This window comes from Manacus candei, unplaced genomic scaffold (genome assembly GCF_025592945.1).
Source record: "Manacus candei isolate 608988 ecotype Guabito, Panama unplaced genomic scaffold, ASM2559294v1 h1tg000008l, whole genome shotgun sequence".
Lineage (NCBI taxonomy): Eukaryota > Metazoa > Chordata > Aves > Passeriformes > Pipridae > Manacus > Manacus candei.
The window spans coordinates 11685294-11710632 of NW_026138056.1; the positions used below are offsets into that span (position 1 = coordinate 11685294).

Below are 25339 nucleotides of genomic sequence, written 5' to 3' on the forward strand. Positions count from 1 at the left end.
TACCAATAAGCTCCTGTTTACATCTAGTTACATTATTTATCTCTGTCACACCAGTAAAAGGGACTTTCAAGGCTTTTCCCCCTCAGCTTTAGCACAGACTGAGTGTATGGATCAATGACACAGATGAGACAACCTGCTGTTGGCAAAAAAGAGTGATACCACACCTCCCACATTCTCTAATTCTTCTCTCCCATACCAGTCATTCACTTACTGTTCCCCTCATATAAATCCAGGGTGGAGTTAATTGTACCTGTTAAACCAACAGAACAGTAACCTGCCAAGAGAAGGTGAACAGCTTCCAACAAATCATACGAAAAAAACATGTCAAAACTTGCACACTAACTACAGCAACTTGCCAGTGCTAACTCCTAATCCTGCCAGCTGATTTTTTATATCATTATTTTACTAAGCATTAGCAGTGTGCTTGGGCCTGCATGAGCCACAAGAGCAACCACGGTCCTAGCTTTGTCCATTTAGCCATTTTTCATCATAGTTCAGATTAATTTTGACAGTACCTTAATTGAGGATTTATTTTCTATCTTCCTGGATGCTTATTTTGTCAACCTTAAGCTCTTAAAAAACTAAGCATATGTTAGCCAGTTTCACTGCATAGTTAGCTATTTATCTTGCTTATGGGGCACTGTCACTTTGCATTTTTTTTGAACTGACTAATTGCTAACTCTTCTAATTGCTCACACAACACCCTTTAATTAGTATTTCCTGATTGCTTTTGAAAACATGTTCATGGAGACTACATGAAGACTTTTCTGTTCTGTATTTGTTTACCAGGGCTTTAAGTATAACGGGTCTGAGAGTACATGCCTAGAGAAAGAATACAATCAATCCCATAAGGTAAGCAAAATGAAAAATGGAGAGAAACATTTTTTTTCTCATTTTTTTCATTATGGTTACTTATTGCATTCATACCCAAAATACATTGAGTTAGAAATACAAATGTTCATGCTAGCAGTCCTTCCTTCTCTACTCTGCTTGAATTCATTGTCTGCTGTGTTGTCTTTCACCTTTACATTCTGGATTCTGCATTTCCTCACATCTGTCTTCAACATATCTTAGTTACAAACCTTTCCTTCCCCTGGCTGACAAAGTGCATTAGCTTGCAATGTCCCACATCCCCACACAGAAAGAAACACATCTTGCCACATTTAAAAACTGCATCTCTTTCCTTTGGGCTCTCTAATCCTTTAACTCTCTCTAGGTCTTTCAAACTCAGTACTGAAGTGAGGTACTTGTCAGAAAAGTAACCCTAAAACCTGGCAGTACATGGCTGTATATTTATTTTCTCTCAATTACTTCATATCAGGTTTACAAAGTTTATGAAAACAAACAGCTTTAACTACTGTGAATTTGATTTGGGATCTAAAATAAAAAAAAACAACTTCTTTCTGTCTTTCTATCTGAGGTTCTGATCCTGGGTGAAACTGAGTCTCTGACCTCTGCACACCTATGTGCTGAGCAGTGCTCAGGAATTTGGGGCTGACTGTGTCAGCTACTGAACTTTCTGTCCGTGTCCCCACCTCTTTCTGTTTCCTTACATTGCATTTAAAACCAAAGGCAACTGCCAACCTGAGACCATCTGAAGCCATAGAGCTGCTAACCCATCAAGAGGCATCCTAACACTCAGCATCTGTGTCAGAGCCTCTGTGTGGCTGTGGACATTAAGGAGGAACTATGATCAACACTTCACTGAAATTCTGAAAATGACGTGGCATCAAAGCACAGGCAGCGGAGCTTGGCTTGGCAGGCCTGAGATGTGAAAAGCTGATATTCTGCAGAAGCTGATAGACTTTTTCCTTTTTAAAGTTGCTTTTTCTGCTTTGTTTTAAAAAAAAAGCATACTGAGACAGACTGTCATTCAATAAAGCCACTACTTTCTTCATCAACAATCAGCAACAGATGTAGCCCAATAAAATTAATAGTTTGCAAGTACGCACAAGAGAATACACTTGTCTCTTTTCTCCATCACAAATTTTGTAAAAGCTCTCTGGATTTTAACAGAAAGGCAAAATCAGGAGCTTTTTATATACCTTTTTTTTTTTTTTAACTTAAACACTACAACAGCTTTTCTCCTACTCTATGGAAATTTAATGCTGATTAATTTCACTTTCTGAAGTGTGACTCAGGACCCTCCCCCTGCCCTTAATTGTCCACTTTCAACTCAACCTGAATTCTGCACTATTACTTACTAAGATAATTTAATCCTACAGAATAGAACTTGTGCTCAGAAATATGCAACATTAATATTAATGTACAAACAGAAATATATTACTCATACATAATATATAAGAAATTAATTTTCATTGAAGTATCAGGAGAAGGATTAAACCCCTTAGATCCTTCTCATGCAATTAGCTCTGCACTTCGGGAAGTCAATGGGACTTCACAAATGAAGGCTTCACATGATAACGCTGGCAAGACCGGGGTTTTACAAAGGCTTGCCTACACTCAAAATATGCCATAAACGGAGTCCTACAATCATACTGCTGTAATTTTAGTACTACCCGGTATGGATGCTCTTAGGCCACATCAATGTTAACAAATATACTGGTAGCATCTGAGCTGGCACACAGCTGCTGACATTGCAATGGTGCTTGACTGCATGCCCAGTTGAAAAACCTCTGGTGGGGCAGCACAGCTGCCCAGGGAAGTGGTGTACCAGCAAAATAAGCACTCTGCTCAGCCACTCTTCAACACTCTCCACAATGATTCATAAAAGAGTTTGGCAAAATAAACACCTGAAGAAAGTACCAAGGTCAGTGTTTACAGAGCCATAGTGCTGTCTACTCTCTTATACGGATCTGAATCATGGGTCATCTACCGCCACCACCTGTGTCTCCTAGAACGCTTCCATCAACGCTGTCTCTGCACAGTCCTAAACATCCACTGGTCCGATTATGTGACCAACACCTCTGTTCTTGAACAAGCAGCAGTCACAAGTATTGAGGCCATGTTGCTGAGAACACAGCTGTGTTGGGCAGGGCACGTCTCAAGGATGAAGGACCACCGCCTCCCTAAGATCTTGCTTTATGGTGAACTTGCCACCGGCTGCCGCAAGAGAGGAGCCCCGAAGAGAAGATACAAGGACTCCCTGAAACAACATCTCAGCCTTGGCCATATTGATCATCACACCTGGTCTACTCTGGCCTCCAATCAGGAGGCCTGGAGACACACCATTTATAACGCTGTTGATGCTTTTGAGAAAGCACGCAGGATCACTCTGGAGGAGAAAAGACAACGCAGAAAGAATCGTGCCTTGCAGAATATACCACCTAAGGAGTCTTTCTGCTGTGCCTTTTGCAACCAGTCATGCCTATCTCGTATTGGCCTTTTTAACCACCAGCGCACTTGCAACAAACGTGGGTAGAGCCCTTCCCAAATCTTTGTTCATGAAGCCCAGCCATGATGAATTCTTAAAATACCAGCAGTTCCTCTTAGGTGCGTCCTGTAATAAGCTCATTTCTTTTTACAGAGGCCTTCAGTCTACCACTTCCCTATCTGAAAAAGAAGAGATCGCAGAATTTATTTCAGAAGCAGAATGCCATACTTCTAGGTTTGAAGGACTTCAACCACTCAACCACCATCACACAAACTACCAGCTGTGAAGCAGGGAACATTAGAAAAATGAGGAATGGTTAAGATAGATAGTTCAGGAAAATCATCAGGTGATGTAGACGTTCCCTGACCAGGCGCATGAAAGAAGCACCAAGCAGCAGAACAGAATCAATTGCAAGTTGGCCACTGCCAACGATGGTTGCAAGGTTACGTGTGCAGACAACCATGCTCCTAGAGGTTGGCACTAAACCTATTCCAGCCATCAGAAAAGAAACCTAGAAGAGGACTGTTGTGGCAATGGTAAAACAAATACAGAAGGAAATCTGGAAGCTTGGAGTCTCAGATCATTCTTTGTTAGTGAACCATCCCACTTGCTACTGGAATATGTAGAGAGGAAGAAGTGGCTTTCCAGGTATGAAAAGTCAGTAAGTGTACCTTTTTACACAGAAAGCTGAATCTGGGAATAGGCAAAAAACAGAGGAAGTCCATCAGGATAGCGAAACTGTGGAAGTATGGTCAAAGGGGATAAATACCTCCCTTTTCTCCTACCTCACACCTTGTTTTTGAGTACACAAGCAGCAAGAAACTTTTAAATGGCTATATTTCTAAATAGCTGTGTTTCTAAGTCACTTTTCAGAGGCATTTCACAGGCATTACAAATGATTCCTAGAAGTGCACATTGTTATTAGTAGGACTGTATTGAAATCAGGGAAGGCCCTGCCCTTTTATTCCCTGACTTACAAAGCCATATACTAGCAACAAAGGTTTAGCCACCAAAGAAGAACAGGGTAACAGGAACATACATCTGGCAGATGGGACTAAAGGATGGTGGAAACCACAGAAAGACAAAATGGTTGAGATTGATCTCTGGGGGTCCTCTGGTCCGGTCCTCTTGCTCAAGAAGGGGCACCTAGAGCCAGACCATGTCCAGATGACTTCAGCGTATCTCCAAGGATACACAACCTCTCTGGGTAACCTGTGCCAGGGCTCAGTCACCCTCACAGTAAGAGTGTTTCCCAATGTTCAGAGGGAACCTCCTGTGTGTCCATTTGTGCCCACTCCCTCTTGTCCTGAAATGTCACATAGTGAAGGTGGATGTTAGCAGGAGACACATCTCTGCTGTCATACTCAGCAGAATACATTGTCTATAATACTACAGGTCATATTTTATACAATAATTTGTAATACAATGCAGGAGATGGTATAAATGAAAGATGGGTTTGGCAGGGAAAAAAAAAGCACCTCAGAGTTTTGAACAATCAGGCACAAGATCAACTACCAGCCATCACAGAGTTATGGGAGGTCAAAGAAGAGTACTCTTTAACAAGATACTACGTGTCACGTGGTTTGTTTATGTTCATTTTGTACAAGTTCCTGAAACAAGCAGTTCTCAGGCTACATATCCACTTTAAATTAATGGTTAGCCATTTTATTTCCCTGATGACAGAGTAACAAATTGGGGTGTTACCTTTGTTGTAGGAGACAAAGTAATACACATATTACATATAACAATTTTATTGAGCAGTGATAAAAAACAATTCTCATTTACAGTCACTAAAGAAGCTGGCCTGTGGGTATCACAAAGAACAGAACATAGTTTCTTATAGCTTCATTTCTTTTGATTGCTTGACTTCTGCATAAAAAGCAGGTATGAACTTCAGCTAAAGCCATCTTCCTGGTTTGGATCTCTTAAAGGCCTCTTTCTTATTTGTATTCTATCACCTGCCGTGTCACTCCTCTTCCCAGATATTGTAAAAACTTCATAGGCTTTGAGATTACTATTCATCTATGAAGTTTTCCTTGAAATTGGCCAAGAGTAGTCCAAAAATAAGAGCAGGAAGTGAGAGAACTCCCTAGAGGTATGCAAACTAGCAGACAAAAAGAGATATGCCATGATTTTCCATGCCTTGTTCCTAAAGATGATCAGGCTAGAAAATCTGGTGAAATTTTTTCTTTTTTCTACCCAATTCTGAGGTCAGAATGCAAACACTCATCACTGTTCTGATCTTCCTTTGGGGCTGTGTAGAACTTTTAGCATGTTACACTGGTCAGTTGGCCAGCAGATACAAGTACAGGGAAAGCCCTATGAGGACAGTGGGCTGCACAGCTGACCTGTTGGGTATACATCTCTGGATGTTTTGTCTCATAAAGCTTTGTTAAATTTCCATTTGCCCTCTCTAGCAATGCTTAAAGCCTTCATCCACATTCCTATGTCCTTCTCCAGTTCTGTGTTTCTTCAAGCAGGCATTCCCCTGCTCATTGCATTATTTCATGGAAATTTTGGTTTGGTGCTCTTGAAAACTTTGGAGAACGTGTTATCCTTTCATCCTCTCATGCAAAGTTTTCCACAGGTGTGAAGAAGCCAGCTCTCCCAATTCCCCATCTGAAGCCTCTGACAAACAACAAGACAGACACACAGCATTAGATTTTAATGATCAGTGGACAGGTAGCTAAGAAAACTCACTACAATCATCCCTCTTGCTTCTGTTCAGCAGCTCCCAGCCAACACATGGCTTCCTTTCACACACTGAATTCATGGGGTGTGTGAGGTGGGAAGTTTGATGCTTAATTTTAGCAGGATTTATAGCAACAGGATAATAAATAATACCATCCTTGTTAAATTCAGAGAGGATTCTGATAGCTCACTCCTGAAAGTATAAAGACAAAGAGAAGACAAATGCTTAAGGCCTGGATCTTGTCAGCCATGTCATAGCAGTGGCACTACTAGAAATTAAAGCATAGTGCAAAGTGGAGGTAGCCTAATGTGACAAGAAAAATAAGTTGGCGCTTTCTAAAAATATATACGGTCATATTTTAAATAATACTTTCCTGAAAGCAGTGTTAAAATGATGCAAGAAGATAAAAAATGGTATTTTTAGTGAACTCATTCTTAAACTCCAGAAGCAGAAAATATGTTTGTCACAGATTAGTTCCACAAACTATTTCAAAGCCAAATCTTTGTGCCAGCAACAAACCTTCTTTACCTCTTTCTGTCCCTGGATCCAAAATGCAGCATTAAAATCACTTGTTCTGGGCCTGGATTCACTGACAGGAAACCCAAGGCACTACTTATGTTTACATTACAAGTTTATGTGCTTATTCATAAAAATCCTGTAGTCAGAACGATCAGCTTGGATTGCTGATGAGGAGGATTATTTTAATTTCTTTATGTATTTCAATTAAATGCATGAGTATTGATTTCAGTGCATTTTTTCAGTTAAAAGCACAGTGATTTATATTGCTAAAATGCTATTGCTTGCCCTGCCAAAAGCATGCATCTGGGAACATTTCTGGGTTGCTCACAGTCTTTTCTCTCTTCTTTTTGCCTCTGACTGCCAGTGCATGCTGCTGAAATAAACCAGCTACTTCAAAAGGCAGTTCCTGTTTTCTGTCCTTGTGAGTCTGGTAGTGTTTTGGGAAAGGGGGAACAACAGTAGGAGAGAAAAAAATAGATTCAGGGCTCATGAATAAATAAAGAAAAAAATGTAATGATAAAACAGTACACCTACCTGAGCTCCATTCTTTCTCCCAGGGTGATACCATTTTCTGGATTCGTCTGACGTTGTAGAATTTGAGTTTCAAGGAGCCATAAGCTCTCCACAGCATTTGAATTTTGTGACCCCATCTCCACAAGCTCATTGTCAGCCTGCACTTTCACGGCTCCCTCCAGAACGGTGCTGTGATGTGCCTGGTGTCCCCTGCTGTGACATGCCCATCCTGGCATACAGTTCTGCACAACCACAACAGGACAGAAGAGCAGCCCCAGATTCACTTATTCGGTTCTCCAGTTGGTGTGACAGTTGCTAGCTCTCTCCTTTGTCCAGCACTTCTGATACTCTCTGCTATAGTGAGTTTCTGCAAGTTTTTTGCCACACCTAAATAAGTGTATTTGTTCCTGCAATAATTTGGCCGTGTGCTCACACTACTCCTTCTTTCCTCAGGACTAGAAAACCCAGAGCATTCTTGTATTATTAATGAAGGACTGTTTGCATTGCCACAGGTAATACAGTATTCACATGAGCTTCACATTCATGGTATAAAGTGACACATAACTAAAGCAATTACGCTTCTACTGTTACCAACAGAACCCCAAACTGAGTACAGTTGCACATGTGGATACACCTAGCATAATTTAGGTTTTACCAGTAAACCACTGGTGTAAGCTGGAGTCCATTCCCTCCTCCCCTGCTGGCTAAGAAATGAACAGTATAACTTACTGTACAGTTACACCGGTGTGGTTCTGCAAGCACAGAAGTCTCGAAGACTAAAAAGTGAGGGCACACCCTCTGCTAGATCCGGAATTATCTCATTAGGTGCATAACAGCATATTAAGGAGGAACAAGAGAAGCAAGGACACATAGTTTTTCTTGAACACTGATTTTCATCTTCCAAGTGCTTTACAAAAAAATGTGTCACAATGAAATATGGAAACACACTTTTCAGGAATTATCTATCTTATATTCTGAATAAGGAAAATGAAGCAGAGATGTTCAAGTAGATTTGGCCAAATCACCAAAGCAAATGCGTGATAGAGAAAAGTCTTGTTCCCAGAGAAAAGTCTTGTTCCCAGTTCACTAGCATATCAGACCTTGTTCTCTGCTTTTAGACATTAACTATCACTAAGAAGGTTATCAACCTAGCCTAAAAGTGTGCTTGAAATGATTCAGCAGTGTGATAGGCTTAATGAGTTCTGACCTGCTCCTCGAGTTGTTGTAACTGATGATAAGCACTGCTCATCATTTCCAATCCCAACCAAAAGGTAACTTTCACTGAAGATGATTCAGGTCAGCATCTTCCACTTAGCAAGTAGGGTGAACTCAGCAGGTGATAGCTCAGCTGATGACATTATACCACGTTAAGGTAATTGTACCCTATGACCTTACTGAGTACAGACTAAAAGGGGAAGTTTTCTAGTTCAACCATGAGAATACTTGGGAAAGAAGCTAGAAGTGATACTTTCAGTGTTATCTTTTATCCTAAAAAGATATTTTCTAGTATTTTCACAATTGTAATCTATTATTGAGTTACAAAGAGTATTCAGCACTATTAATGGTCTGACAACTCACCTCTGTATTTTTCTTGCCTTAGGAATGAAATGTTCTTTATACACAGGTTGAAATCTCAAACCACGTGGCTCTCTAATGCAAATGAAACTCTTGCTCCTTAATAGTATGATTTTTTTTGTTGTTGAAAATTTCTCAAAAATCATATGTTTAAGTAGCTATCTTCAAAATCCCATTCAGGTCAAGAAACATCCTTCCAGTGGAGTAGCAAAGCCAGTGACTAATAACAAATTTTAGTAATCCAATTTGTTTTTACTGTTTGTGCTATATGCTTATGTTTTCATTTCCCTCAGCCTGGACATCCAAACTATAGCGTTAAACATTTGTATATTACTATTTTCAATTTATATTGTCGTTGCTACAATGTTTGTATCACTACGATCTGAAACCAGTAATATCTCCTTGAAAAAGAAATTATCTTTCAGGATTTTACAAACATGTACTTATGGTTTCCAGAAGTACCAATACTCTATCAAGAACTTGATAGCTTTGTGCTTCCCATGAGAAAAGAATCTGAAAGTCTACATTACTATGTGGAGACCAGAACCACAGAGAGAGAAAATTCAGTTTACATCCTCAAAATAGGGGCAGGGGGCAAAAAACGATTTGAAGGAGGCAAATGTTACTCATAAATCTTGCTGTAGTTTAAAAAGCTTTTTCATCTTAAATACACTTTTAAGAGAAAAATCAAAAGGAGTAGGAAGAGGAATGTGATGCCAATCAGAAGAAGAACTAAGAACTCTGATTATACACGATCCAAGTACAGGAACATTCACTGATGAAACTGAAAGTGATCACTGAAGGTGGTCTTATATCCTTACACCACAGAGGACCTCCAAATCTCTTTTTGTCCAGTTTACAAGCAAGAGAAAGACAAGTTGGTAATATCTTAGCATGGCGACTGTCTTAACACACAATTCTGATTGCGCTTGAGGTAGCACAAATTGGCTTTCCAACATGACTGGGAAGAGGGATTTCATGTAGTCACTCAGTGCAAGATGACAGTAACAGAAACCAGGATGACTATGAATGTATCAGAAACATACAGCTGGTAATCCCTGTGGTTCCCATTTAGCAACAGTGGGATCATCAATGGCCTGAACCACAGCTAATGGGAACCACTCTTTTCCCTCTTCTTTAGAAATAAGGTTTGCCTTAGACCTCAGGTTCTCAGTCGAACAACCTTCCATAAATTCCACACCACATCCCATTACCCAGGTGTCCCCCTCCACCACCCAATGTGCAAACTGTAGATGAAAAAGTCATGAGACCATAGGCCCTTCCCTGGCAGGTGCATCGTGCCTGCTTCTTCATCCTCACCTCTCAGCTCCAATTCCCTCTTAGTGGCACTCCAAGCTCTGTGTTCCCAGCCTATCTTCCCTAGCTCCATAAATACTTACCTCTTGGCCCACATATCCTTAAGCATCCTTCCTCTTCCCTCTCTGACTCTTTCTGCCCTCCAATTTGCACAACACTGTTGGACGACATGCTGAGAGATTTCTTTCCCAACAGATGGGCTCACAAACAGGGAGTGAAGAAGGTGATGGAAGAGCAGCAGCTCCCTAGCCATAGGGTATCCATACACATTCACAGCAACGGGTTGCACCATGCCTATATCATTATGGGCTAAAAGCCTTCTTGAAACAAAAGCTATTATTTCTTATAATTTGTTTCTGTTGTGTTTTTAGGCTCCCTGAACAATAAAGGGTCAATATGCAAGATACCATGCCTAAAATATTAATTCTAAGTCATCTAATGATAACATTTCTGAAGATAAAACAGATTCCCTTCTCTCAGTATATGACCACCCTACGTCCCCATATACAGGTGTTTTCACTTGGTCACTGGTGATTGAGAAAGCAGATTACATCTTTCAAGAGGTTGATATTTACTTTCTAATTTACACTGCATAAATGGGATTTCAATCATCAGCCACTAGGTGTTTTAGTGACATAAAAATATTGTTCATCAGGAATGGAAAGAAAAACAACAAGGAATTGCATCCAAAGGATTGATTTACCTTAGGCTAGCATTGCACTTCTACTTAATCAAAATATGCTATAAGAGGGGAAAATAAATGTCTACAACACAATTAAGAAAAATAACCTCAATTTGTTGCTCACAAATATTTTTTAAAAAATCTACCCCTTATGCCAGCATTTTGGCTCACTGTGTCTACTCCTCTGTCATTAATGCTCTCTGCCGTAAGCACAACTCCTAGCTGGGGATTCCAACGCGTATGGGAGCTAGGATAAGATTCCAGATCTCAGTTGTGCTGGCATGAAGATAGGTCTCCTCAGTGATAGAGAAGACAATATCCTAGGGAGACTGGAATTAGTCCTATTCCACACAATTCAATCCAAGATGTAAGGCATATCAAGAAGCAAGTAATTACTAGCTAATGGCTGTGGATGGAAATGTAACATGGATCAGCAGCCTAAGCATTTCATGACAAGTGACAAGACAGCTTGAGAAAAGGGGGATTTTTTCCAAAAGGATGAAAGGTGTCAAGAGCAAAGAAAAAAGGGTTACCTCTTCAGTTTGGGAGGGGCTGATTCTAGGCATTGGAGATACTTGTGGTGTTTTCAGCTGTGTACTGTTGCTGTCTGGAACAAGCTCTCTGTGGATTGACTGAATATGGTTTTGGAGTTCACTTTCTGATTCAAACTTAACATTGCAACTAGAACATCGAGTCTTCAGTCCCCCTGCCTTGCTTTTGTTCTCAATGGAACTCAAGTTCTCACTTTGGCCCATGCCTTGTCTGTTACTGCTTGAAGGGATGTTGACACTTGGACTACCACTTTTACTGAGATTAACACAGCTAGCACACAGACCATATGGCAGACCGTTGATGTCAAGTTTCACTAAATCCTGTTTTGAGCGGAATTCCTTCAGGCAAGACGCACACTTGTACAGTTTCTGGAGATGCTGTGTGCGTCCTGTAGACTGCACGGCAGAACCGTTTCCAGTCTTCTGCATATGGAACGTGCCATGGATTTTCAGTTCCAGCGTGGAGGTCACTGTCTGCATGCACACCACACAGCGGAACCCTGTCAAGGAGTTCCTCAGGTCAGGGTGCATTTGACAATGCTCTAAAAATTCCTCCTCGCTCTGGAGGGGCATCTTGCAAATCCTGCAGTTTCCAGTGTCCAGGCTCTTACTATGTGTGACCTTATGTTCAGTAAGAGTCAGAAGAGACGGAAACCGCTCGCCACAGATTGGGCACATATAGTGTTTCACTGGTCCCAAGTGTGTCTGCATGTGTTCTCGGAGCCCATTTTCAGAAAAGAATGTTCGAGAACACACATTACACTTGTAATTCCCTTTAATGAGTTCAGCCTTTTTCTTCACTATGGCACTTTCTCCAGGTCGAATGTTGTGGTCTCGAAGCTGGTGGTTTTGCAAGAGAGTCTCCATTGTGTAAGCTGCTCCGCAAATGTCACAGCCATACATAGGCTCAGATGTGTCCACATCTTCTTCACTGCCATCGTGGCTGTTATGGGACTCCTGGCTATTTGTCAACAAGGTCTGGAGTTCCACTTCCTCTTTCTGAACTTGCTCAGATGCCCCATTGGTTCCACAGTTTGGAGTTTTTGTTTCAAAAACACAATGCTTTTCCCTTAAGTGCTTTTCCAGCAAGATGATAGCATGGAAAGCTTTGCTGCAGAACTTGCAGTTGTACTTCTTGCTGTGCGTAGTGATGTGACACTGCAGCTCCACTTCTGTACCAAACGACTCACCACAGAAGATGCACTTGTGTACTTTGCCTTGGTTCTCCAGGTGGTTATGTTTCACATGAAGCTGTAGGTCAGTCTCATTGCGGAAATCCCAGTTGCAAGATGTACATCTGTATACTTTCTTTTCATTACTGTGCTTCACAGCCAAGTGTAGCTGAATGGAGACCTTGGAGTCAAAAACCTCTTGGCACAAGGTGCAGCGGAAGAACACGAATGTATGCATGTCCAGTAGGTGCTTCTGCAAGTCATCCACAGAAGTGAACTGCTTGTCACAGCTTTCACAGATGTAGTAGGTTGAGGTGATCATGAAATGAATGGTAACATGCTTCAGCAGAGACTCCTGATTTGGAAATTCCTTGTTGCACTGAGGGCAGGTCAGTTTTGGCAGGACAGTGTCAAGATGTGTTTTCAAATGAGTCTGAAAACCGTCCAAGGAAGTATACTTAGCACCACACTGATTACAAATATATTCCCCTGCAGGACGAGGAGGAGCACCTCCGACTGCCTGCATCATCTTTAAAGAGGTCTGCTCAATGGTTACAGGAGATAATGGACTCATGGCTCTGGACTTTTTTCCATTGTGGATGTAATTCAGCGCCAAAGGAATGTTCTTATGGTTCTCCTTGATATGCTTGTTCAGTTTAAGAACACTATTAAATATTGGAGAATTTGTACAATAAGAACAAGAATACACTTCCACCACTGGATCTTTTGGGGTTCCAAGCACAGGGGAACCAAAACGGGAACTGCTAAGATCACAATGGACTTGTCTAATATGCTCTTCCAGAGAAGAATCTGTAAGAAATCCCATGTAGCAATGGGGACAAAAGAACGCATTACTGTCCTTAGCAGCAGGGTTGGCAAATCCATGAGAACAGCGGATATGTTCCTGAAGAGTGTTGAGGTCATTGAACACTTCAGAGCAGAAGTTGCACTGGTACACCATGGCAGGCATGGTAGAAACAATCAGTGCTGGGTCTGGAGCTTCATGGACTTGCTTAAGATGTTCATTCAGATTATAGAGAGATGGCAATACCTCCAAACAGTACTGACAGATATGGGCTTGTTCGGGTTTATCTAAATGCATAGTTTTCAGGTGTATCTGCAAAACTGCAAGGCTGGAAAATAACTGTTTGTTGCAATAAATGCAGCTATAAGTAACCTTTGCTTGTTTACTCGAAGGACCAGTGATATCTGGCACTTGCTGAGCTGCCCGCTTCCTTCCACGCCCTTTTGGTATAGGAGGAGCCGTTTCCACCATTGTTGAACTATCCACTGAGAGATTCGAATCTGGAGTAGTGCTAGATACTGAGGTGTACCCCACAGTTACCAAAGATGGGCTGTTGCTGTGGTTGCACGACTCTGGTTGCTGGTGACTGTCCATGTGGCTGTACAGCTCCTCCACAGTATGAAAGTTCTCAGAGCAAATGCTGCATGAATTCTTCTTCTCACCATTATGAACCTGCTCCATGTGATTTACCAGGGACGTTTCCTCTACAAAGAGTTCATGACAGTAAACACACTGAAGAGCAGATCGATCTTCATTAGGGGAACACTCAGGGTGACATTCTGCAATGTGCTTCTGAAGATCTTCAGGAAAATCAAAGCCTTCTTCACATTGACTGCATTTCTGAGTGTCTTTCATTTTCCAGTCCTCCATCCGGGAAGCGGACTGAGAGCCATCTTTGTTCCTCTCGTGAACCTGCATGTGTCCATGCAGTGAACTAGATGACAGGAATCCACGTCTACAAATGGCACACTTATATGGCTTGTTGGACGTATGAGTCTTTAAGTGAATTTTGAGATGATCACTCCTTGAGAACGCTGCATCACACTCACTGCAGTGATATTTTTTGTCTCCCGTATGAAGCTTTATGTGGCGGTCCCTGCTCCGTTTGTGTTTGAAGAGACGACTGCAGTATGTGCACTTGAAAGGGAGCTTGTCACTGTGACTTTGCTCGTGGTGTTTTAAGTAGCTGAGGCGGCTGAACGATTTGTCACAGAACTGGCATGGATAGGGCAACCCTGGGCCTCCTTCCTCTTCACCAAAATCACAGCCTTCTCCATGGCTCGGGGAAGTCTGATCCTTGCTGGAAGGCGACGATGCTGGCCATGAGCAAGAGGGGTCATCCTCAACATCCACTCCGTCTGAAATGAGAAAGAAACACACCCACAAGCTTAATCCCAACAGTTCAAAGGAGAAAATGCATATGAATAACACAGGTCTGCTAGTCCTAAATAGCTAAAACATATTAAACTCAGACTAGGATATTTGCTACAATGCTATCCAACAGTTTCAAGACTACATTTATTTTTATCATACTGTAAAACATTAAAAGTTATTAAATAGTTCTATGCCTATATTAACTTTTTATTGCTTTTTTTATCATTCTTTCAGAATTACAGGATATGTATTATACATTGACAATTTTATTAAAATGCAGATTTTAATATATTTAATGTTTCTTTTGTATCCATTGCAAAATTATTTGCATATTATGTGAGCATCTGAAGAGTCAAAGGAAAGGAGAAATATTACAGGAATTATTTAAAATTAATATAGTCAACTCACATGCCTAATATTTAATGAAAAGATTCCCCGTTTGCCACACGTTTGTGGGATTTTTTCCCCTTGAAGTTGATTCTGAACACAGAAATCTTTTAAAGGCTGTTTCTGAGAGAGACTTAGGTGTTATTCTAAACAATAATAGGAAAAATTACAGGGGAGGAACAGGACAACAATATAAACAGTGATGTTTTCCTCTAATAAGTGCAACCAGATTTCTCCAATAATGACACAATTCAGTTACTGAGAGCTGGCAGCTGGATCATTAAATGTTCAAAACAAACTAACAAACTAACAGCCAGGATCAAGGAAAATAAGAAAGTGTCACAAGGGTCAGTTGTGAACTGCATTTTTTTTTCCTTTTTAAGTTCAAGAGGTTGCCCACCATTTCTTCCTTTTTGCAAAGGCCTCAGCCAACTGAACTTCCTCAGTCCAGCAGAACCTGTACTGTGAAGTGATCACAGACAAAGCAACTTGTAAAAAACTGGAAACAGGAAAAATGATAAATGTTTATGGTAAAAGCTGAAAGATTTATGAGTTACAAGGAAAAGACAAAACAGAAATGCTAGCCAGATAATAAACTGACTAGCTATCTCTGGTATTACCTCATCTCTACACAGGGCAAGTTGTAACTATTTTTTTCAACAGATGTGCTGTATAGCTTTTGCATCTTCTGTTTTAAATGCAGATTACAATACTGCAATGATCCTACTTATCTTAACCTAAAACTTCTTCAAAAATATTAAAAGAATGCTTGAAAGACCACATCAAATTCTTCTATTCCTTTCCAGGGGCAATGCTTGGATTTTCTTTTTTCCCTTTTAAAAATAAAACTGCCTACAGTAAGACTTCAGAAAAAGACAGGATAAACCCCTTGAAAAATATCTTTCTTAAGGTATTCTTGCAAAGCAGTAAGTTTCTTAACATCTTCAGCCTTCTCTCAAGAAATTTACTACAACAACACAAAAGTTAGAGCTGGCCTATATTATACAAACAAATTCCAAGCCTGCTTACTTTAAGGTAAAGAGATTTTACTAGATTATCAACCTCTTGCTTATCCACAGGAAACAGATGAGGATTCATTCCTTTCCTGCATCTAGAAACTGATGACAACGCCATCTCACTATCAATGCCAGATGGCAACCATCTAACTCTGAAAAAACAACCAAACAGCATTGCTGGATGCCTGCCCATTGACACAATGCTTTTCAGGATAAGTTGGAAATTGCATGAGTTTTTATCCTCTTGTTTACATCTTGGAGAAGAGGGTTTCACAAATATTACACACTTTTCCCACACAGACACGATATGGATCTGTAATTACCTGCATACAAATCTGCATTAATTGTATATACTTAAATAACAAAATCAAACTCTGGCCTGAGTGCTATGTTTTTGAACTGAAAACAAAGCTGTTTGGTTTTTTTTAAGATAAAAATTGAAAAATAAAAATCCTCCCTTCCAGTAAAAGTACTGTCATCTGCTAAAATGCTTCCCAATGTACTGAAGCAAAGTTCCAAATAAAATCAATCAGGTGAGTTTTTAAGTTGATACATTAATGACTGCAACATTCATAGGAGACTTTTAATGTAAATCTGTGTACTGCCTTTTCAAATTGCCAGGTTTGAATCTAAAACTCGAAATTATCAAAACAGTGGAACAAGCATTTGCAAAAAAATATGTAAACGTTTCCTACAGTTTTAAATTTTATTTTAAATGCATCTTTCCAGCTAGGTCTTTTAAATTGGGAAAATCTTTTGTCCTTTAAAAATCCAATATATTTCTGACATACGACCACTGCTGGCAGATAAACACGAATTTATGTCAAGCAACTGAGTGAAGAAAAATAGCCTGTGACCGCCTAGGCAACATATTTTGTAACCAAATTTAGTATTAAAATGTATATCCTATGGAGAAATGATATATTATTCTATAAAGCTTTAGAGGAATATATAGGAAGTGTTATAAATACTGCCCCATCACTGATATAGTAGTAAATCACTTCCTTTTTGTGGAAGTTTTACCTATTATACAACTATTCCTCCTGGGTCGTGGATCTCAGCAGACTGTTGGGCTGGCAGCAGGGTCAGGATCAAGCATGGAGTGTGACCATGGCATAAACCCCTTTCCCCCACTCAATTCTCCTTGTTTGCTTGGGGATCTCTTCTCAGCTTTTATACAAGGGTAAGGAAAGCAGAGGGGGAATAGCGAAACTATAGCACAGAGATGGCTCTTACTTTCCAACTGGCAAATATAAATGTGTGTCACTTTGTCACTGCGTTTTTTAATCTGAGCCCATAATAATTCTACAGAGCAATTCTGTTTGTGCAAAAAGGAGAAGAGCAAACCACTTACAAGTCTGACTTCTGTTCCTTCAACTTGAGATGTGAAAATCTTTCAATCTCTCAGAGCTACAGTAGAACCAGCAAGGCAGGGGGAATTCCACACAGCGGAAGACAACAGGATTTTCCTGAGTATGAGCCAACAATGCAGCCAATATGCTTTCCCGGCTCTCCCTCCAAGCCCGGCATGGCGGAGCTGGGGGAGAGTTGATGTGGAAGGGGCCCTGGTGGCCGGCCACTGCGCTCCGGAAGGAGGGCCCCTGGGCTGCGCTCACACAGAGGGTTTCAAAGCTGAGCCTGTCAGCTCTCAGTGACCCACAGAAGGACTTTTGAAACTGTCCTTTTGCAACAAGGGAAATGTTTTGCTGCAGTGACTTTTGCTGTGCAGACTCCAACCTGAACACTGGGAACATTGTGTGCAGGGGACTAACATGCCAGGTGAGCTCAGGGGCTCTCTAGGAATGCATCTGGAGACAGCAACCAAGAAGGAAACTGGACTAAGGGTAACTCGTGCTACAGCAGGACATGAGGGATGGCAATGTCTGTCCTGTCATCTCCCCACCCTTTCCCACAATGATGCTGTCCCATAAAACTAAGGTGCAACTATTAAGAGCATCTCTCTCAAAATGTCAGTGAAGTGCAACTTCATGTGCAAGCATAAGGTGAGTAGACCTGGGCCCTCAAAGCTGTGGCAGAGGAGCTGAACAGAAGGACCCTGCAGCAAACCAGAGGCTCGGAATGCAGACTCCATTCCTACTTTCCCAGGGGAGCTTACCACAGAGCCAGCTCTGTGTTGGAGGTAAAGTTTGACCTGCTGTCAGGGTAAAGGGCTTCAAACCCCTTTTTGCCTATCACTCTCACAGAAAATACAGTTTGCTGCTACTCTGCACACAGCTGCCTGTATATAAATCTGCAGACACCTACATACTGAGCTATAAGTCAACATTACAAATACTGATCTTTAATGTTATAACAAGCTGTTTTAAAATACTCTGGACCAAATTCAGATGCACACATACAAGTCCCCAGGAGTGGTACATATCTATGTGAGGGTAGAATAGGGCTCCAGGTATTTGACAGAGTGTTTATGGAGTTTTAAAATATATTTTCTCTATTGACCTTTTTTTTTTTCCTTCAGCACTCACTAAGTGCTACTTACTGTAAATGCCTTTTTTGTGTTATGGCAAGTATTCTGAGTTTCAATGTGATGCACTTAACATGTCCATGTAAATTTTTAATTTTTGGAACCAGTCACTTCACACTCGCTGACTCTAAGAAAGCCCTAGCACTCACAACCCAAAAACTTTCCAGAAAATCAGCTACAAGGCCTAAAAGTCTATTTAAAGATGCAAATGTGTGTGAATAGTTAGTGCAGATGTTTTTCTACACCAACTGTACTTGCTGAGTTTCACCATTTCCATAAAGCACATTAAAACAAGTGTGTGAACACTCTGAGATGAAAGTACCAAGCACTCCTGAGACTTCCAGTGGAAAGTAGAGCTGCCTGACTTTTCTCCAAGCAGACAGGAATGCCCATGATTCAGCAGCCTGAGTAAATAAAAGAGGTCCTTATTTCCTAATTTTGCTGGCTGGCCACACTGCAGCAGTCTCTGTGCTGCTGCCAAAGGGGATGCAAAACTGGAACTACACCCAGCAGCTGAAGGACTGTCTTTGTTAGCCAGCCAGCCCTTCCTGACCATCTTCTGGCAACAAAACTACCGTATCCTGCAAGGAAGACCTCCATCTCAAGCTTGATAATTCTCTAGTCTGTCTAATAGGACAAAACAACAAATTTTGCCTGGTCTGTGTCAGAGGAGGACAGCTGGAAACTCAGTTAGTAGCAGAGTAACACCTGTTCGGTCGTATTGATGGGGGAAAGTGCTCACTAACAGAAAAGTGAAGCAATACCAGAAGGAGTTATCCCACAAAAGCGGGGGATGGAGGAAACATCAGAGCACAAAAGCACCTCTGTGGAGTTAGCAGCCAGCTACTCATGTGCCAACTCCAGTAGACGTGAGGTCTTAAAAGTGATCTTATCCCTAGTACTGCTGACTGAATTAACAGAACCGCTTCAGAAAGACGTTACTGAGTCACCAGGAAGGTCTATGACATACACATGCTTTAGCTGGAGTACGCTTCAGGGCACTTGCTTTACCATGGCTTATTTTTCTGTATGACTTAAATATGTTTTTACTTCCACTAGACAAATGGCCACATTCCTAAAGTAAATGTCAGCTAACCTTTGTGTGCCATAATACATAGGGTTCCTCTGACAGAACAGAGTTTACAAATAAGAACAAATTAATATTTTCAATATCCTGTAAGCAGCAGTTTCCCATTTTCCCCATTCTGCTGCTCAAGTAACTGGGGCACAGACAAACTGGAGCACTTTGCCTCAGGTTACAAATGTAATCTGTGCAAAGGAGGAAACAGAACTTGCATCTCTCTGGTCTGAGCCATTCCTGCAAGAAAAATTCTCTATCCCCCTGAAACACAGTGCTGGCAAAATGCCTAAGCTGCTGGACTCGAGTAAAGAGAAAGCCCAGCAGTTTAGCTGGACAGACACCCCCAGCTCCGGGTCCTGCTGATATGTTCTCGCTAGTTTGCCCCCGTAACGGTAACAGCAGACTGGTCACACAGCTATCCCCCAGGACCTCATCTGAAGCACTAAATAGCAAGGTTTCTTTAACAGGTACAAAATAACAAGTTACATAGGATGGTAACAGACACTAAAAATGAAATATCAAGTATACCCAGGCAGCAACACATAAACCCATCTACTCTCTACTGCCACAGGCATATGGATTGTGAATGCACATGTATGCGTTTATGCACTGGATTGCTATGTAGTTATTATTTGTTGTCCCACTACCAGCCAAAAACCTGTTTATATGCCAGTGCACAGACATACATGCACTCATACACACCTATTGAAAACTCGTAAAACAAAAAGCTTTGTTAATTTACCACATGGCTACCAGGTAGAATTTGATTTGTAAGAAAGGAAGGACTACATAGCAAGTAGGTAGTTCAGTTAACTGGATGTATGATAAGGCTCCACAGTTTTAAATCCTTGCATTTTTGTGCAGGTAATTGAGTGGAGTGGTTATTATATATCATATAGTTTACTTGTAATGGCTGTTTCAGGTTTTAGCGCTGGCCACATTTTATGTTATTACCACCACTAATTGTCTGCAGGGCTACCTTGAAAATGAGATAAGGAATCTTAGGGGAATATGCAGGTGTGAATAAATAGTAAATGAAGAGGTTAGATATTGCTGAAATAAAACAATATTGTACTGTGTGCTGAATATATCTAAATAACTAGAAGATCAAAGGACAGTGTTTAAGCATTAATGTGACTTCAGTGATGGCCTAACATACATGTCATGAAGCAAACTATATTTTTGAAGCTTTTAATAGAATTAGCAGATAGTACTAGACTCTAAAGTAATTTTAAATAAAATATACATTATTACATAACATTGTCTGTTTACTTTCAATAGAAATGTACACAGTTTTGGAAAAGCTGAAACTTTAATATAATCATCACATTTTTTTCACATCAGTGACCCCACATTAAACTCACTCATTTGTCTCATAACTTATTAAATGGCTTGAAAACTAATACTCTGTAATGGGCATTCAAAAGAGAAATGTGAACTTTAAAAATTATTTATAATTTACAGATGTTTTTTAAAATCTATCAATATTTCAAAACTGCTCTGGGAGCATCAATTAAATGCATTAACAGTTAGATTACTGGGAGAGAAACATACAGGGGTTCCTGACCAAAAGAACTGAGACAGCTGGTAGGGAGGTTTCCCCATTTTAAATTTCATAACCAGAGGAAAGGCAGCTCCCAGAAACAACAAATAAGTCACTTTAATACCTCACAGGAAAAACCTGCTTGCTTTTATAAAATGCTTTTAATGCCTACATAAGTAGTTAACATTCCTGTATTGCTCTCCTAAGGTAACCTAAGCCTCCAGTTCCATTATGTCTTCTTCAGAAGACATATTACTATTACATATGTAGAGAGGAGCATAAATGTTTTCCTTGATTGTTGCTTAAAGTTCATTTGAACAGACGGAGCCCAATGAATTCCATTTTCTGCAGCCAAATTAAAGAAAATGTAAGCAGTTCACATTCTGCTCCACCTTTCAAATCATACACAAAACCCAATTTGCAACTAGAAGAAAACAGAGCTACCCTTTGCTTGTTTGAGGAGGCTGGTATTTTGTGCCTCTGTAGGCAAAGAGAAAGAATAAGTAATTTTCCAAAGTCCTGTACATATAACTAATGACAGTCACCATCCTCACAGCTTATTATACTGCTTTACATAATTGGGAATCGCATGTCACACAATTAATTTACAGGGGTTGTTTAGTCGTGACTATACAAGCACTAAACGATCCAAATTAGCTCATTTGTCCACTGCTTAAATGTGACAAACACATTTACACTGTAGTTCTTCCGCCATTAAGTTGCTGTTTCTTTCAGTTGTTGTTTTTGTTTGTTTGTACAATATGAGTCAGAGACCACCAGGCTTGTTCCATCTGAAGGTAGGGTCAGAAAAAAACACCCTGAGAATAATTAAACTTAGAATCAAGACAGTGGCAGAGCAAAAGCCCATTCAAATACTCCAGCAAACTTGCACATAAAAATGATTTCCTAAGAACCTGTATATTAACAACCTCATGTATTAAAAGTAGTGATTCAGTCAATCAGGTCTTTGCTAGAGAATAATTATTATAATTTGTTGTGCTGATAACAGTATTTGTTTTGCTTATTAAGAACAGCAAATGGCTAGGGGATAACAGTTCAGGGTTCCTCACTGGACTCCAGTATTTCCTTCTGCATTCTGCTTTCACTGAGTCATGCTCTCCCCAGGTAACACCATGAATAGGACCAAAAGCCCCCTCTCTCCAATCTTCCCCCATGCTGCAGCTCCTTTTGAAAGCATCAGATACAGCAGCCCCTGTAACACAGTCCCAATCAAACTTTCCAGTGACATGGAGGCACTAAAATGAATTGACTGTTTCTTTCTTTCTTTTCGAGGTCACAATGTAAGGAGCGTGTCTTAAGTCAGAGAAATGTCATTCTTTCTCTTTCCTTCCCAAAATCAAATGGTCCAGAAGATCAGACCCTGAGAGCTGAAGGAGACCCTGCTGCACAGCTGCCCTCCAAGTCCCCATTCCCACACAGGTGCAGGGCCCTGCAGGGAGAAGGGCAGGCTGTCAAAAGCTCCCTAGCTGGAGGCTCAGACAAAAGATGGAGCCCCTGGGCAGATCTGCAGGTAGAAACCCCTGAGATGTCAAGCACTACCTTGGGTCCTGATTTGAGTAGTTCCCTTCTTTCAGTTAATCTAGAGTTTAATCATGAAGGTCTGCAGAGACTGCTGTTGGTGTACCTTACACTCGGATGCCTTCCCCTGTTTTTTATAATGTATGCCTGTCTGTCCCACTTGTGCCTACATTCCAACCACCCCAATTCATTGCTTCATTGCCTCTAGATCAGAACAGCAACAGCAAGACACAGTTTGGAGAAGGCTAAACTAGGACAAAGAAAAGAAGGAAGGCAATATGTGGAGAAGCAAAAGAAAGGAATATAGGATAGAGAGAAAGAAGGGAGTAAATAATTGCATCTGAAAGAAACCCAGGCAAAGATATCTGAAATTTTCTTCAAGGAAATGGAAAGTAAAAGGAAATTAAGATCAAGCAAAAGCAGTGTAGGCAGTTAACGCTTTCAAAAACACATCAGTGTTATTTTACAGTGTGCTAGAATTAAATAAAGTAAATAAACACAGAACTGCTTATTTCTCAGAATGACAGAAATGTGGTGGCGGTCTTATTTACACAGGTGAAAACTCCTGGACCTAGATCTGCAAAGGGACCTAGGTGTCTCCAGGAGCCTAAGAAGCAAAGAAAGCAGGATTCATGGGGCCCTGGGGGGGGAACCAGGAAAAGGTCTGCAACCTCGCAGCTTGGGCACTCAGCTGGGAGAGGGGAGTACTGGGCTCTTTATACATTAAAGAGGCACTGGATAAAACCAAAAATAAACTTAAGCTGAGTTCCAGACTGCAAGAACCCCTGGACTAAATGAGTGTCCTTCTCAGAAGGTTAACAAGTTCCTTCTCAAATGTGCTCCTACCAGCCCTATGAATAGGACACTCTTTCCCTCATCAAGCCCAGCTTCCAGGAGACGAGACCTCTGCACAACTGAAAACCCTCTGCTCAGAGGCAGGAAACGTGGCTTTGAATCCCCTCAGGATGTTCAGGAAACTGAATCAAGACATCATGCCATTTAATACTTTACCTACTTGGCCCCTATGCAGGGAAGACAGGAACACAGCATTTTCTGCTGAAAGTGCCCAACAAGTTCTGGGCTTAGTACAATGCTCTCCATGCAGCAGACTAATCAAAGGCAATGGGTACCCAGATGCTCACACTACAATGGTTTGCACAGACTACCAAACCACAGCAACCTGAGAAACTTTTCATGAAAAGAAGAGGTGCCTACCAAACTGGGGCAAACTCAGGGAGCTAAGTTTTGGATAACCAATTCTATTTAGCTTCTTATAGTCCCTCCACATCCCATTTTAGGCTCTCTTCTTTTAGATCTGGCTGTTGTGCTGCACAGATGTGCTGCACAGCTGTTAAAAAAGATGTCCTGGAGCAAAGGTAACCTTGATTTTTAAACTAAGCCAGTGCTCAGGATGGCAGACAAATGCTTACGCCCACTCCAGTGCAGCACAGTGACACTGGGGGCAGCATGTCTTTTCAATGTAGTCAAAGTGCTGCGTAAGACAGTCCTTTCTCCCTGACCCTTATTTTCCCCAGGTTGCTTGTATGGGAACATGTGTGGACGTCTGTGCCATGGGACAGGCACTGCTTGGCAGATGTACATAGTTTCCTCTAAAATACAGGCAGTCTAGCCTGTAAGGGGAACCTAATGAATTTCCCAGTTCAAAATGGTCAGAAGACCAAATCCTACTATGAAGCTGTCACATGTAAACTGCCACACCTACCATCTTCCTGTCTTGCAGAACATCACTCTGTGTGGAATTCTGCAAGGTAAGAGTGGCGTTTGAAATATATATTTATGCTTTTTTCGGTCCTCTCACGTTAATATAGGTTTATTTGGGTGATTAAATTGTAAAAAAAAGGTGAATTTCCTTGCAAACGGCAGATTTTCCCTTCTCTCCTGTAGAATTCCCATTCTACAAAGCCTGCTGAAACTCATGATTAACTGTCTGAAATAGAGGCCTCTCCAAAAATAAAGAGATATCCACTTCGTTAAAGACTGTATCTAAAACAACCCTTTGTAGCTTCCTCAGTGTAGAATGAAAGCCCGACGTTAAATACAGTAAATTAAGCCTTCTGCTGTCAGAGCTGGAAATAAGAACAGAGCAGAATAGTGGCTGGATTTGAAATGATTCTTTTTTTTTTTTTTATTGTCTTCATTTACATCCTGTCTAAGGTCTTCTGAGGAGCTCAAGGTGTCTTATCTCTGGTTACCAGGGGGTATTTTGCAGTCAAAGCAGTTAACGTACTTTCTCTCTCTCTTTTTTAAGACCATCTTATCTTATCAGACAGATCTCTCCAGGCTGAGGAGAACCCATACTTATCAGCTGCTGTACACTGTATTGACAGCTCAGTGCTGCGAGGGACAAATGAAAGCTTAGGGCAGAAAAAGATCAGTTAACCTGTTCCACTCTCAGTTTAGACTAATCTTTGGTTTGTCTAACTTCAGGAAACACTGTACATTTTTTTCTCCGTTTATTTGGACAACAGAGGTGCACAATCGCATCATTGGTTGCTAAATCCGGTGCACAGGTACAGGCCCCCTAATAATCCCCAAGGCAGTCTGCCTGTTGACTTGTAAATGCCAGCAGCACTCTGCTAACCTCCAGCAACTCCTTCTCCAGGTGGCCTCAGAGGCAGTGGGCTGTTCTGGGAGCACCTGAAAGTTGCTGGGATCTCCCAGTAGGCAAAAACTAAGGGCTGCACAGACTTGCAATTTGTGAACCAGCCTTCCCTCAGAGTAAGGGGAAGTATG

The 25339-nt window shown here is 41.0% G+C and overlaps 1 protein-coding gene across 8 annotated transcripts in view; it reads right to left on the reverse strand.

The window, feature by feature from the left end:
* ZNF521 (zinc finger protein 521) overlaps nt 1-25339 on the reverse strand; it is a 230235-nt gene that overhangs the window by 122618 nt on the left and 82278 nt on the right. For all 8 annotated transcript variants that reach the window (XM_051774703.1, XM_051774754.1, XM_051774707.1 and 5 more), the window contains one exon: nt 11166-14518. In XM_051774703.1, the coding sequence (XP_051630663.1) occupies nt 11166-14518 (3353 nt within the window). The remainder of the gene's footprint in view (nt 1-11165; nt 14519-25339) is intronic.